This window comes from Bos grunniens, chromosome 22 (genome assembly GCF_055505025.1).
Source record: "Bos grunniens cultivar Pamir isolate PY7600 chromosome 22, Bosgru_T2T1.0, whole genome shotgun sequence".
Taxonomy (NCBI): Eukaryota; Metazoa; Chordata; class Mammalia; order Artiodactyla; family Bovidae; genus Bos; species Bos grunniens.
In genome coordinates this window covers 8,012,232-8,026,181 of record NC_141186.1, presented here as the reverse complement: position 1 = coordinate 8,026,181, position 13,950 = coordinate 8,012,232, and the positions used below count along the sequence as shown (strand labels likewise).

General features: G+C 43.6%; 1 protein-coding gene and 1 long non-coding RNA gene across 10 annotated transcripts in view; one reads left to right on the top strand and one right to left on the bottom strand.

Moving 5' to 3' along the window:
• Nucleotides 1-475: 475 nt before the first annotated feature.
• LOC147347995 (uncharacterized) lies at nucleotides 476-7,724 on the bottom strand. The gene is made up of 2 exons (XR_015150888.1): nucleotides 7,606-7,724; nucleotides 476-638 (listed from the first exon to the last, which is right to left on the bottom strand). It is a non-coding gene; the product is annotated as an uncharacterized LOC147347995 (long non-coding RNA).
• The window catches only part of UBP1 (upstream binding protein 1), a 64,935-nt gene continuing 58,696 nt past the window's right edge, over nucleotides 7,712-13,950 (top strand). For 3 of the 9 annotated variants that reach the window (XM_086365703.1, XM_086365699.1, XM_086365698.1), the window contains exon 1: nucleotides 8,175-8,560. In XM_086365703.1, the coding sequence (XP_086221829.1) occupies nucleotides 8,448-8,560 (113 nt within the window). In that variant the 5' untranslated portion in view covers nucleotides 8,175-8,447. Of the gene's footprint in view, nucleotides 8,561-13,950 lie in introns of all 9 variants that reach the window. The other 6 variants (XM_086365693.1, XM_086365695.1, XM_086365696.1 and 3 more) reach the window with 6 other exon arrangements.

Here is a 13,950-nt window from a genome sequence, read left to right as displayed (position 1 = left end):
GGAATTCTATTGCTTTTTCTATGATCCAACGGATGTTAGCAATTTGACCTTTGGTTCCTCTGCCTTTTCTAAATGCAGCTTGAACATTTGGAAATTCTCAGTTCACATATTGTTGAAGCCTCACTTGGAGGATTTTGAGCATTACTTTGCTAGCATTTGAGATGAGTGCAATTGTGCAATAGTTTGAACATTCTTTGGCATTGCCTTTCTTTGGGATTGGAATGAAAACTGACCTTTTCTAGTCCTGTGGCCTCTGCTGAGTTTTCCAAATTTGCTGACATATTGGGTGTAGCACTTTCACAGCATCATCTTTTAAGATTTGAAATAGCTCAGCTGGAATTCCATCACCTACACTATCTTTGTTCGAAGTGATTCTTCCTAAGGTCCACTTGACTTCAGACTCCAGGATGTCTGGCTCTAGGAGAGTGATCACACTATTGTGGTTATCTGGGTCATGAAGATCTTTTTTGTACAGTTTTTCTGTGTATTCTTGCCACCTCTTTGTAATATCTTCTGCTTCTTTTTGGTCCATACCATTTCTGTCCTTTATTGTGCTCATCAAAAACGTTCCCTTGGTACCTCTAATGTTTTTTACAAAAATGGCCACAATTTTCCAATCCCTCCCCTGTTAACAGAATCTGAAAAAAAAAAAAAGAAGTGCATTTTATTATGTTGAAGCATTTTAAGAATCAGCAAGTAAAAATCATCTTTGCTCCTTGTCAGCATCTATATCCACATAATTGTGATTTTGCATCGCCTCCTGCTAAGAGGTTGAGTCTGTTTCCCCATCTCTTGGACAAGGGCTGGTCTTATGACTTGCTTTGGCCAAGATATTTCAGCAGACATGATGGTGCTCAAGTTCTGGGCTGATCAAGTCCTTATACTGTCTCTCGCAACCCATTCAACCACCACGGGCATAAAGCAGGGCTAGTCTGCAGGAGAGTGGGAAGCCATACATTGAAACTCAAGTCAGCCCAGTTGTCCCTGCCAAACCCCAGATGTAGGAGAGAGCTGGCCAAGATCAGCAAAGCCATCCCACGGCTTACTGCAGTGGCATGAGGAAGACTGGCTGAGCTCACAATAGTTGCCCAACTGAGCCCAGCTGGTTGACCCACAGAAGCATGAGCCAAGTAAATGCTGGTTGTTTATGCCAGTAAATTCTGAAATGGCTGGTTGTACAGCAGAACCTGACACTGCAGCTCAGTAACTTCCCAAACCTCAGTATGTCCCATAGGGACATCTAGCACCCCACTGTCAATCTCTCCAGGCTACTATGATGAAATACCACAGACTGGGTGGCTTATAAACACCAGGATTTATTTCTCACAGTTCTGGAGGCTGGAAGTCTGAGAATAGTGGTCCAGCATAGATAGAAGAGGGCTGTCTTATGGGTTGCAGACTTCTCATTGTGTCCTCACATGGCAGAAGGGGCTAGGGAGCTCTGTGGGACCTTATGAGCTCATCACCTCCCAAAGGCCCTGCCTTCTAATACTATCACTTGGATTTTTGAGGGGACACGAGCATTCACTCACTAGCTCCCAGAGCCGCTTAACAGAGAAAGCATGCATATTTTGAAATGGTTAAGCGTAAGCCCAAAACCCATCACACAGAAGCATTTCAAAATCATGCTAACTTGTGAGCATTTGAAAATCATGCTATCTATCTATCATTCATTTTTCTCAAGTAAAAGTTAATTGCTGTGCAGAATTCCAAGCAGGTAGCACTTTTTAATCCAGCACTCAAATGTGAACATTTCTTAAAGATCTGATTTTCTACATCAGAAGCTTGTCCTTCCTGTTTACCAGCTGTCTTCCTGGCCATTAGCTGCCACTAAGTTCTGATTGGATGAAGGCTGTCTAAGAGCAGTTGTTCTTCAGCTGATCCCCAGGGTCCCATCTAATTGAGAGAAAATGATAGGTATGGGATCACTGACTATGGCTATAGCAGTCCTTTCTATTGAAAGCTATATTAGCTTCTTCCACCGTCTTACAAGAACAAAGTTTTCTTCAGATGTGGCTAATCTTCACCGTTACTGGCAACATAAAATTCTAGTGGTGAGGTTTTAGGCTGTCCTGCAAGAAGTAGCTCTTCAATTTCGTTGCTCTTTTCAATGAAAGTTTCTGTATGGGTATATCCTAGACTTACTCCCAATCTGTGTATTCTTTGGAGTTGTAGCGTATAAAGGCCATTTTCACAGTAATCTATTTATAGGAAATTTATGTATTAGGGAAATAAAACTTTTTGTCCCTGATCTAAGTCCTAAATAGTATTTTCCTGTTCTCCTTTAAATTTAATTATGGCAGTGGCTGTTAGGAAGAAAAGTATAATTTTTAGGTTGTCAAATATTATCCACCTCTTAAAATTTCTAGATTTTGAGTCATAATTAAAAAAGCCTTGTCCTCTCTGAATATCTAAAATTTTTATGTTCTCATATTTACTTCTAGTGTTTTACGATTTTGCTTTCCATCCTTTCCAATCTTTTTGGAAAAAACAATGAATCCACTTTTAATTTATTTTGGTATGTTTTTCAGTTGGTTAACTTGATTCCCATATCATTTACTGAATGTTCCATTTTCTTCCGCTATTTGAGATGCCAGTTTTTATTGCACAGTAAGTTTCCATATGCATATTGATCTGTTTCTAGATTTTTCATTCTCTTATCTATTTATTCATTCACCAATACACACTCTTTTAAATATTTAGATTTATAAATATTTTCATTTGACTTTTTCAAATTTGGGGGGCTATTTCTGCTTATTTATTTTCCCATATTAATCTTAGAATCAGCTTGTCCAGTTAAATATTTGTTACTATTTTTATTGGAATCATATTAAGTTTACTGTCAGCTTATGGAGAACTACCATTATAATACTAGATGTAGTATTTTTAGATTCTCAGGTGCCTTAGTGGTAAAATGCCAATGTAGGAGACGCAGGTTCAATCCCCGGGTCCAAAAGATCCTCTGGAGGAGGGCATGGCAACACACTCCAGTATTCTTGTTGAGAAAATCCCATGGACAGAGGAGCCTAGTGGGCTACAATCATGGGGTCGCAAAGAGTCGGACACTGCTGAGTGACTGGACACACTGCTGAGTGTTTTCAGTTTTCAATGTACATTTGTATTTATCAGAATTAAAAATCTTTGCTCACATAATTCTTTATATTTCATAAGTTAGTTCCTAGATACCACCGTGTTATTTTCACTGTCTTCCCATGACATCTTCAGATATATGAGCAGATAGTCTATAAACAGTGATAATTTTAACCTCCTTTCCATTTTTATACCTTGAATTTCTGATCTAATTCTTCTATTTTAGTTCCTTCAAAAACCTATTAAGTGATAATGATGAATGTGGCTCTTCTGGCTAAAAATACATCTACCAACTCTTTGACATTTGTCCCTTCAAAAGATGGTTTTGTCTCTTTCTCCTTGAGAGCCCTAGACCCCTTTCTCCTCCACGAGAGCCCTGGACCCCTTCCTACTTGAGGGCCCCAGACTCCTTATCAACCTATCTAAGAATTAGCTCTCTCAGGTGGTGCCAGTGCCATGTTTTGAGGATACTCAAGCAGCAAAGGAGTCTGCTGTCGCCCCGTTTGTTTAACCTATACACTGAGAACATCATAAGAAATGCCAGGCTGGATGAGTTACAAGCTGGAATCAAGATAAGCAGGAAAAACATCAACAACATCAGATATGCGATGATACCACTCTAATGGCAGAAAGCAAAGAGGAACTAAAGAGCCTCTTCTTGATGAGGGTGAAGGAGGAGAGTGAAAGAGCTGGCTTAAGACTAAATATTAAAAAAACTAAGATCATGGCATCCAGCCCCATTACTTCATGTTAAACAGAAGGGGAAAAGATGGAAGTAGTGACAGATTTCCTCTTCTTGGGCTCCAAAATCACTGTGGATGGTGACTGCAGCCATGAAATCAGAAGACGATTGCTTCTTGGCAGGAAAGCTGTGACAAACCTAGACAGTGTGCTGAAAAGTAGAGACATCACTCTTTCAACAAAAGTCTGTATAGTCAAGGCTATAGTCTTCCCAGTGGTCACATATGTTTGTGAGAGTGGACCATAAAGAAAGCAGAACGCCAAAGAATTGATGCCTGTGAACTGTGGTGCTGGAAAAGACTCCTGAAAGTCCCTTAGACAGCAAGGAGATCAAAGCAGTCAATCTTAAGGGAGATCAACCCTGAATATTCACTGATGCTGAATATTGACTGATGCTGAAGCCTAAGCTCCAGTATTTTGGTCATCTGATGTGAACAGACAACTCACTGGAAAAGTCCCTGATGCTGGGAAAGATGGAGAGCAGAAGAAGAAGGTATCAGAGGATGAGATGGCTGGATGGCATCACTGATCCACTGAATGTGAACTTGGGCAAACTCCGGAAGATGGTGAGGGACAGGGAGGCCTGGTGTGCTGCAGTCCACGGGGTCGCAAAGTCACTACTGGGTGACTGAACAACAACAAGCAGCCCTGTGGTCCCAAATGTTGAGTCACTGAGGTTTCTGGCCAACAGTCATGCAAGTGAGCTTGGAAGTGGATCCTCTTGCCTGGTTAAGCCTTCACGACTGCAGCCTGAGCTAATGTCATGACTGTGACTTTAGAAGAAATGGAACCAGAACAAACAATACAAATAAGCTGCACCTCCCCCCACAACGTGTTGGTACAGTTTTTGCTTATTGGAGTAGGTTATAAATTGATTCAAAAGACCTACAAAGTTTAAAACTGAATTGTATCAGATTGGAAGGGACAGGGACAGTACAATATGAAGAGAGGTCTTCAGACCTCTGCACAACTATGGACAGGAAGCAGCTGAGAAAACGACTTAGCTTTAAACATGGGCTACTTTTTATGGAACTGGAAGGATAACTCAGAAGGTGCAGCCAAGAGCCCAAAGGATGGAGAAAAGAGCCACTGAATATTCCCAGGAAGTTGAGAGAGTCCTAATCAAGGAACCAACAGTATTTACCCAGTTAGATTTCAGACTTTTTATGGACTAGTAACTACTGTGTGCCTTTTATTGCTGTCCTTTTAGAAGGGAAATGCCTATAGAGGCAGAGTCTCCTGTGCATCTCTCATCATTGCTCACTACTGATGTGGTAGTGATTGGTGCAGATCCGCTGTCTTTTTAATTCACAGAACTTCACTTGGAGAGGAACCACTTGAATTACACCCAAGAAACTACATCCAAGAGCCTCATCTACTCCAGGACCTCACAAGATTTTGGAACTTAATGCTGTAATGGAATGAGAACTTTACATGGGCCTGGGGAGAAGATGAGTTTATGCTGCATGTGGAAAGAATGCAAAATATTTGTGGCCACAGGGTGATTCTGGAAGTTTTAAGACATGATCCTCAAATGATTTAACTCTCCACCCATCAATCCGATTATGTGGCTGCTTGACTAATAGAATACAGTGCAGAATAAAGACTCTGTATCAGTTTCTGGCCCCAGGCCTTAAGGAAAAAAAAAATCAATGATAATTGTTAAAGATGGACGGACCATGATTATAGGTACAGGGACCACTGCAATAGAATTTTTCAGTTGGGGAGACGGGGCTCAACAAGACTGAAATCAAAGTGTTATTCACTCAGTCGTGTCCAACTCTTTGCAACCCCATGGACTGTAGCCCACCAGGCTCCTCTGTCCATGGAATTCTCTAGGCAAGAATACTGGAGTGGGTAGCCATTCCTTTCTCCAAGGGATTGTCCCAACCCAGGGATTGAACTCGGGTCTCCTACATTACAGGAATAGTCTTTACCCTCTGAGTCACCTCAGTTCAGCTCAGTTCAGTTCAGTTCAGTCACTCAGTCGTGTCCGACTCTTTGCGACCCCATGAATCGCAGCACGCCAGGCCTCCCTGTCTATCACCAACTCCCAGAGTTTACTCAAACTCATGTCCATCGAGTCGGTGATGCCACCCAGCCATCTCATCCTCTGTCGTCCCCTTCTCTTCCTGCCTCCAATCCCTCCCAGGCATCAGGGTCTTTTCCAATGAGTCAACTCTTCGCATGAGGTTGCCAAAGTATTGGAGTTTCAGCTTTAGCATCAATCCTTCCAACAAACACCCAGGACTGATCTCCTTTAGGATGGACTGGTTGGACCTCCTTGCAGTCCAAGGGACTCTCAAGAGTCTTCTCCAACACCACAGTTCAAAAGCATCAATTCTTCGGCACTCAGCTTTCTTCACAGTCCAACTCTCACATCCATACATGACCACTGGAAAAACCATAGCCTTGACTAGACAGACCTTTGTTGGCAAAGTAATGTCTCTGCTTTTGAATATGCTATCTAAGTGGGTCATAACCTTCCTTCCAAGGAGTAAGCGTCTTTTAATTTCATGGCTGCAGTCACCATCTGCAGTGATTTTGAAGCCCCCAAATAGATGTAATATCTAGAGCTGTGACAGCCATCTTAGGACATGTGTGCTCAGTCATGTCTGACTGTTTTCAATGCAAGGAGTATCCCACCAGGCTCCTCTGCCCATGGAATTTTCCAGGCAGTGGGGTGCCATATCCTACTCCAGGGCATCTTCCCAACTCAAGGATTGAACCTGCATCTCTTGCTTCTCCTGCATTGGTAGATGGATTCTTTACCACTAGCGCCACCTGGAAAGCCCAAGGAGACTGGGCTCAACCCAAATACAGCATGGTAAGTGGGAATTTAGAGCCAAGGAGGGCAGAGGTCAGCGGAAGGAAAATTACTAAGAGGAAACATAAAGGGTAGGGGGTTTCTGGTTGAACCCACCTAATAGGTTTCTTGTTGAAGGCAGGCGAGAGTGATCAGATATTACCTAGGTGATGGTGGAGACTAAGGAATCTGCTCAGATACATAAATAAAGGGTTCCTAAAATGACTCCTTCCTGCTAGACCTGAATTTTACAGATAGGATAGGAGAAGATAGGGAGCCTGACTTAAAGTTCGCTCAAGCAAAGAATCTTTGTCTAAAACAAAGATTTACTTTCTCCTACTTGTCTTTTGGAACTTGCTTTTGGATTCCAGCTGCAGAGCTGTATGGATGGCAAGACCACACGGAAAGTCCACGTGTAGGTATTTCAGCAGCCCAACTGAGGTCCGGGTCCACAGTCAGCATCAGCAATAGACATGAATATGGGTATCCTTGACTCGACAGGAAAGACCCTGGATGGGAATACCCCTATGTCCAGTGAACTCCAGAACCATTAACAATAACAATAGCATAACAGCCTGAGACCGAACCCCTCTACCTCAAGCTCGCCAAACTGCTCAGGGTAGTTAGTAATCGAGATAACTTTCCGGAGCCCTTTCTCGGGAGCATTGATTGGCTTACACTCACGTCAATCAAGACTTTCTGCCTAACGGGTCGTTCGGGGCTGAACAGCCAATAGCCCCCTATTGGCTAAGATGCATAACCACTCTCCATCTATAGAGTGGGCAAAACCCAGAAACTACCTACAAAGACCACACGAGATCAAAGAACCTCCAGAAGTGGGGTTTAGGGCGGCTTCCTCCAGTACGGCCCAATTAATTCTCTCTCTTGGCAGCAAATTCAGTCCTAGAACCCGCCCAAGAGGAAGAAGAGTTTGATTGGTGGTTTAGTATAGAGGCACGGAGACTCACGGGAGCCTGGATCAGGCGCTTGCCATTATTGTTCAGGTCGCCTGTCAATCAGCCTGCCTTTCGGGACGTGCGGAAACGGGCGGCCCTTTGGCTCCGCCTCTTCCCGGGCTGGCGTGCAGGGAGGCCGCCAGGCCGCGGAGGCTGGGAACCTGCCGTGTGGGCGGGGCCGCACGACTCTGCCCCACGGTTCCTTCACAGCTAAGTGTCGGGAGTGCCGCGAAACCCCGGGCAGTGCGGGGCGGGCCTGGCCCGGGGCGAGCGCGGGGGCGGGGCCGCGGCCGGGGCGGGGCCGCGGGAGGCGGAAGCGGCGAGCGAGCTCGAGCCGGAGCCTTGTAGAAACCAGGCTTCGGGCCGGCGGTGCGGGTCGGCGGGGTGGGCCGGGGCGGCTGGGCGCTCGAGCCGGGGTGGGCGGACCGAGGGCCGGGGGTCGAGGCCGGTGGTAGGGTGACGGGCGGGCTGCGCTCCCGCTCCCGCGCGTTCCCGGGGAGGATGCGACCGGGGGCCTCGGGGCGGGGCGGGCGGCGGCAGCGGCGGCGCTAGCGCTAGCGGCGCAGGGGGTGGGCGGCGGCGGCATGAGGCGCGGGGCCGGCGCCCGCGGGAGGGAGGCGCTGCCGGCGGCCCGGCCGCTCCCGCTGCAGCTGCTCGCCGGGCTGGCCGTGCCCTGCCCGCGCGGCCCCGGCTGTTCTCATCCCGGCCGCCACCCGGGCCGCCGCTGGTGACCACTCGCCGCTCCGCCGGAGGCTTCACCCGCGCCCTCCCTCAGGACGCGCCCGCGGAGCTCCGGCCCCTGCGCCCCGCTCGCGGAGACCGCGCCGCGCGCCGGGCGGCGGCGAGGCCGGAAGATGGCCTGGGTGCTCAAGATGGACGAGGTGATAGAGTCCGGGCTGGTGCACGACTTCGACGCCAGCCTCTCGGGCATCGGGCAGGAGCTGGGCGCCGGCGCCTACAGCATGAGGTACCAGTGCCCGGGGGCGGGCGGGCGGAAGCCTCCGTCTCCTTGGGAAAGGCCTGCACGACCCTGGGCCTCTGCCCGCGCCATGGAGCCCCGCGGGCCTCTGCCCACCGCGGTGGCGGGCAACGGAGGGCGGCCCCGCAGTCTTCGGCCCCGCGGGCTGCTCCTGAGGGCTACAGTTTTGCCGTAAAATACGCCCCGCTGTTAGGATGACTCGAGTTGGGGGAAGGGGCTACCTCGCCTTGCAAATGATTTACAAGGCACTTAGAGCTGGAATAAGGTGTGCGAAATGGTAGGGCTTGTGTTGGGAAACACTCTCCAAGGTTTTGGTATCAGTTCCTACTCTGTTCTACATTGTAGTCTTTCCTGGTTACAAATTTTAATCTCTTGTTGTTCCAATAGTAAGTATATCATAATTGGAAGTATCCGCATGGCACATTAACTTAGGTGTTTTTTTTTTTATTGTCTCAACGTGAGGTTTTTTCCATTGGGGGGTAGGTAATACCCTCCGAGGCTGTTTCCTTTTGAACAAGGCTTTAGGATGCACTGATTGCACCACAAAAACAAGAGTTTGTTTAGTCTCTCCTCTCTGTACAAGCAGCCATTCATTTTGTTTAATTTTGAGAGGTTGAAACACATCTGAACTTAGTCTCTTGCCTTGATCCTGAAGAAAATTCGCTTATTTGTTTTTTCCTACCAGTTTGGCAGCTCTGTATTTTTATTTTGTAGTACTTTTTATGGAAAAACTGTTTGCATATTATACGTTCATCCGATTGAAGTGTGAACTGCAGTGGTTAGGCAGCTTTTCCTTAGTGCGAATTATGTGAGATTTTCCATAGATGGTCTTTAACGCCAGGTGTCTTGAAAGTGCTGTCCAGTTTCTCCATGCAGCTCTAAGGGAAGGACAAGGAGAATGAAAAGTCAAGAAGACTTCTGGGTCAGAGCAGGCCTTACATGGTAGGGACTACTCAAAATAATTCGGCTTTTCAATCTTCAAGGGAAACTCTGAGCTGAAAGGTGGAGATGGTTTGTACGGTGTGGAAGCGCCTGGAGGAAAGCCTTAGGTCACCAGTCAGTGACCCTGACCTGATCTGTGCACTTCCTGAACTTGGCACTTCCTCTCTCTGCAGCTTTGAAGCCTGAGGGCTCTGGATGAGGTGGCTTATTTTCTAGAACAACTGTCTTAGTTGTTGAGGAAATTGAGCTGCTGAAAGTCCTAGGGTCACTCCTGTAGGCAGTGTTAGAGGCACTGATTCCCTAGTGGGAACGCGAGCCAGGCTGCTCCTGGAGACCTGGACTTGCCATCAAGGCAGAAGAGAGCAGGTGAGGCAAGTTCAGTGTTTATTCTCAATTACGGTGAGCGAAGGTCTGCTGCTGAGGGCTTTGCTTATTGGGGGCTATTGTGAGCTGTTATTGAGAGACTTCTTTAGATTTCTAGAGTTCTGTTTGTTTCAGAACTAAGTTCATTAGTTGGCTGTTTGTTTCAGCCAACTAATGAACATTTTGTTTGTGGCCTAGAAAGAAAATTTTTATATTAAACCTTTTTACTACCTTGTTCTTAATGTCTGTCATCTTTGTAATTCTGTGTCTGAAACAACACTTTCCATGGGGAAACTTTTTTCCAGTGATTGTCTTCAGTTAGTGGTTCCATGGTGTATGTCTTTTACTCTGAATTTTCAAGTATCTTTGAAGGCAAATACCACTATTAAGGAGCCTGTTTATTTTTTTGGATTTAATTGGGTTCTCAAAATCCGAGAAGAGCCAGGAGACTACTTGCCTCTTGCAAATTCAAGGCCCTTCATTTGAAATGCAAACTTTGGCAGATTCCAAGATTGCTGTGATGTAGAGAAGGTCTGAAGAAAACTTGGGGCTGTGCAGACCTCCTTTGATGGCCCTTGTGCTTCCCGTGCCCGGCCCTGGAGCTGGGAGTGCCCAAGCCTCTCTGCTCTGCAGGGCAGTGGCCTCCTTAGGCATCCGGGAAGCGGCACATGCCCGAGTTCCAGGGAAGTAAGGCTTGTGATTTTTGTCTATTTCATTTCTTCTCAAGTTCAAGAAGTAAACTTGAGGTGCTCAACTTGAAATTACTGGAAAAGTGACTTCTTGATACAGATTTGCTCTGGAGGCAGCTTTGTCCATTTTTCTTTCAGAGTGAAGTCTGCTTATTGCATGTGCTTTTTGAATGCTTAAATCAAGAGGTATTTCTAAATAGTTCTTTTAGGAAATGATTGCTTCAGCTTTGGGGGAAGATAGCATGAAAGAAACCTGTGGTTTCTCTCAATAGTCTGACAGTTTTGAAATGTATGTTTGCATTAAACAATGTAGGCTGATAGTATTGGATTATGATGAGGCTAATTTCTGGTGAAATCTTTGCTTCTTCCCTTTTGTTTTCTACACTCCAGTCTTCACTGTGTGTTTTTCTGGCTGCTGCAGATTCTGTTTGAAATGAGGCAGGTCATAAATATTTTTTAAAATCTAAGTTACAGTGTCAGAAGTCTAGAGATGGTTAGAGACCTTGGAAGGCGAATAGGCCAGTCCTGTTCTTCCAAGTGAGTAAACCTAAGCTGGTAGATGTTAAAGTGATTGTTAGTAAAGTGATTGTCAGTGGCACTACCATTTCAAGAGAGGACTGAGTTTCCCTTCACTGAATGAAGGCTTGAAACCCATTGTAACTTGAAATCTGGGTCATACATGTTCTGTGAAGTAAGGAGCAGATAACCAAAGGACTCAAAAAAGTATAACTCAATAAAACTCCTTTAGGAAGGTCTTTTGGGCCACCTGGTAATTTTCATTCCATCTTAAGGGTTCACAAAAAATATATAATTTATAGTAAGTTAGGTTTCAAGATTTAAGGGATAATCTGAAAAAAATTTTTTAATGTGACTTCTTTATGCATAAAAATATTTTTTATACTAAGTAATTCCCTTCGCAAAGGGCATTGGCCTGAGCTCTGTAAAACTTCACTATGGTTTAAATCTGTTTTGAAACAAAAGGTGTATTTTACATATAGTCTCAATTGGGAGGTACATTTGTAGTTTATAAATAATTTGCTAAATCAAAACTGGTTTGAGATGAAGACAGATTTTCTATACTGATTAAAATGTTAAAAGGTCAGTTTATAGTCCCTTGGAGGAAATGGGAAAACTTCAACTTTGTGATCAGTGTTAAGTTAATAAAAGACTACTGAGGATATATTTTATTATGTAACTGTTAATAGCTGATGGTTTTCTGTGGGTCTCATGCTAAAGCAGAATGTTCTGGAGTGGGTGACATTTCTTGGAAGTATAGGAAATTTTCAGAATCTGTGAAATTTGAAAATTTTATTATGGTGGTACCTGAGACTACTTCCAGAATTGGGAATAATTTCTATAAAATTCTTCATTTCACATTTCAAAAACTTTCTGGGTTTAATATTAAAAGAATTCAGTAAATTGTTGGTTAAAAAAAAAAAGATACTTCATAGTGTCCACACTGGGCTTTATAATTAATAACTAAATTATAATCAAATTCACTTAATCACATAAAATCTATTACTTTAAAGCAGGGCTTGGCAAAGCTTTTCTATAAAAGGCCAGAGAGCAAATATTCAAGGCTTTGTAGGCCAGAGAATCTCTGTCACTCTGTTTTGTTTGTTTACAACCTTTTAAAAAATATAAAAGCCATTCTTAGGTCATGGTTGTACAAAAACAGGCCAGCTGGGTTTGGCCTTTGGGCTGTAGCTAGTTGACCCCTGCTCTAAAGGATAGATTCTAATAATATACTTTGATTGCCTTGGAGAAACATGTGCTGAGTATTGAAACCTTATATTCAAAAAGTAATATTTATGTAGACTAAACCATTCACTCAGCTAATTTATACATATCCTGTTGTTTGTCCGTAGATTTCATTGTGTTCCATTTTTAAAATCGGGGTGGTCCCCGCACTCCCCTAAGAGTAAGTTCAGTGCAGTTTGTGTGCTTCGTTCGGTGTTGTTTGAAACTTGGTATTTTATTGATATGGTCTCATAATTTGATGTGTTTCATCACAGTAACACTTGCCAGTTTGCCAGGACAACTTAAATGTTTGCTTTTGGCGGAAAGGAAGAAAAAGATGCTGGACCCTTTGTTTTTGCTGTAGGTTCTGTCACTGAATTTACGAGCTCTGTCATATTTGTTTTGCTTGCTTTGGAAACGGTTCTGTGCTGCATCTTGGTAGTAGAGTCTCTCTTAAACTTTGTGAGTTTATGAGTTAAGATGTACAAGTTAAAAAGATCGTGTAGAAAGCTGACATCTACCCTTTACCCAGCACCTCCTACTTCCATAATCAGAGTACAGTTTTCAAAACTGCCTTGGTACAGAACTATTACCTGAAGAACAAAATTTATTGGGATTTCACAGTGTTTTTTTTTCTGTATTGCCTTTTTTCTAATCCATGTTCTGTCTAGGATCCCATATTGCATTTATTTTTTATCTCCTTCAATGACAATCCCTTAGTCTTTCCTTCTCTTTTATGATTCTGATACTTATGATACGTAGTAACTAGAAATGTTACGTTTTTAAACACGTGACAGTTTTTTGAAGGCAAACATAGACTATACCTATGAATACTATTCGGCTTTCCAAGGATTTCAGCGGAATGATTTTGAGGAGAGTAGAACCCTGTTGGTGTCATTTTCTTATGGATTACTTTGTTTCAGTCTGTCTGAGTAGAATAGCATACTGTATATTTTGTAGTCCATTCATAATCAGAAACTTTTACATTTTACTAATTTATTTGAGAAAACAATTACAAACCATTATACATTATCACAAATATATTTTATTTGAAAACTTTTTCAAAATCAAACATGAAGAATGGCATTCTCTTATACTTGCAAATTTATTTAATGTCTGGCACAGTAAAGCAGATGGATTCTCTTACCTGCTATTAGAGTATACTATTTTGGTTGACATAAGTGAAGAAAGTTCAGCCTCCCATAGATATGTGGTTGGAAAAGGAGAGATTATTTTAATAGCCGTTTCAGATCATGCTGGATATTCTTCTTTGATAGTATACCAGCATACCAGCACTTGACAAGAGGCAGTTTCTTAAAGTTGCAATGTGCAATCTGAAACTGTGTCAATGTACTTTTTATATTGTTACATTAGAATCAGTTGGTCTGTTTTGAACTTTGACTGGGTCTCTGAACCTGTGTACTTTTAAATGTTTAAGTATTGCTCATTTGGAAAATAATGATCTCTTGAGTTTTGCAGATCTTCTCAATGTTCATTTTTCACTATGCAATACCAAAAAATCACATTCCTTAGTATCACCACCGTCTCATCAGAGAAAGCACGTGGTGGAAGGAGGGTGCAGATTTTGTCATTGGTCACAAATGCTGTCATAGTTGTTTTCCTTGAAATAAAGGGCTCACTTTT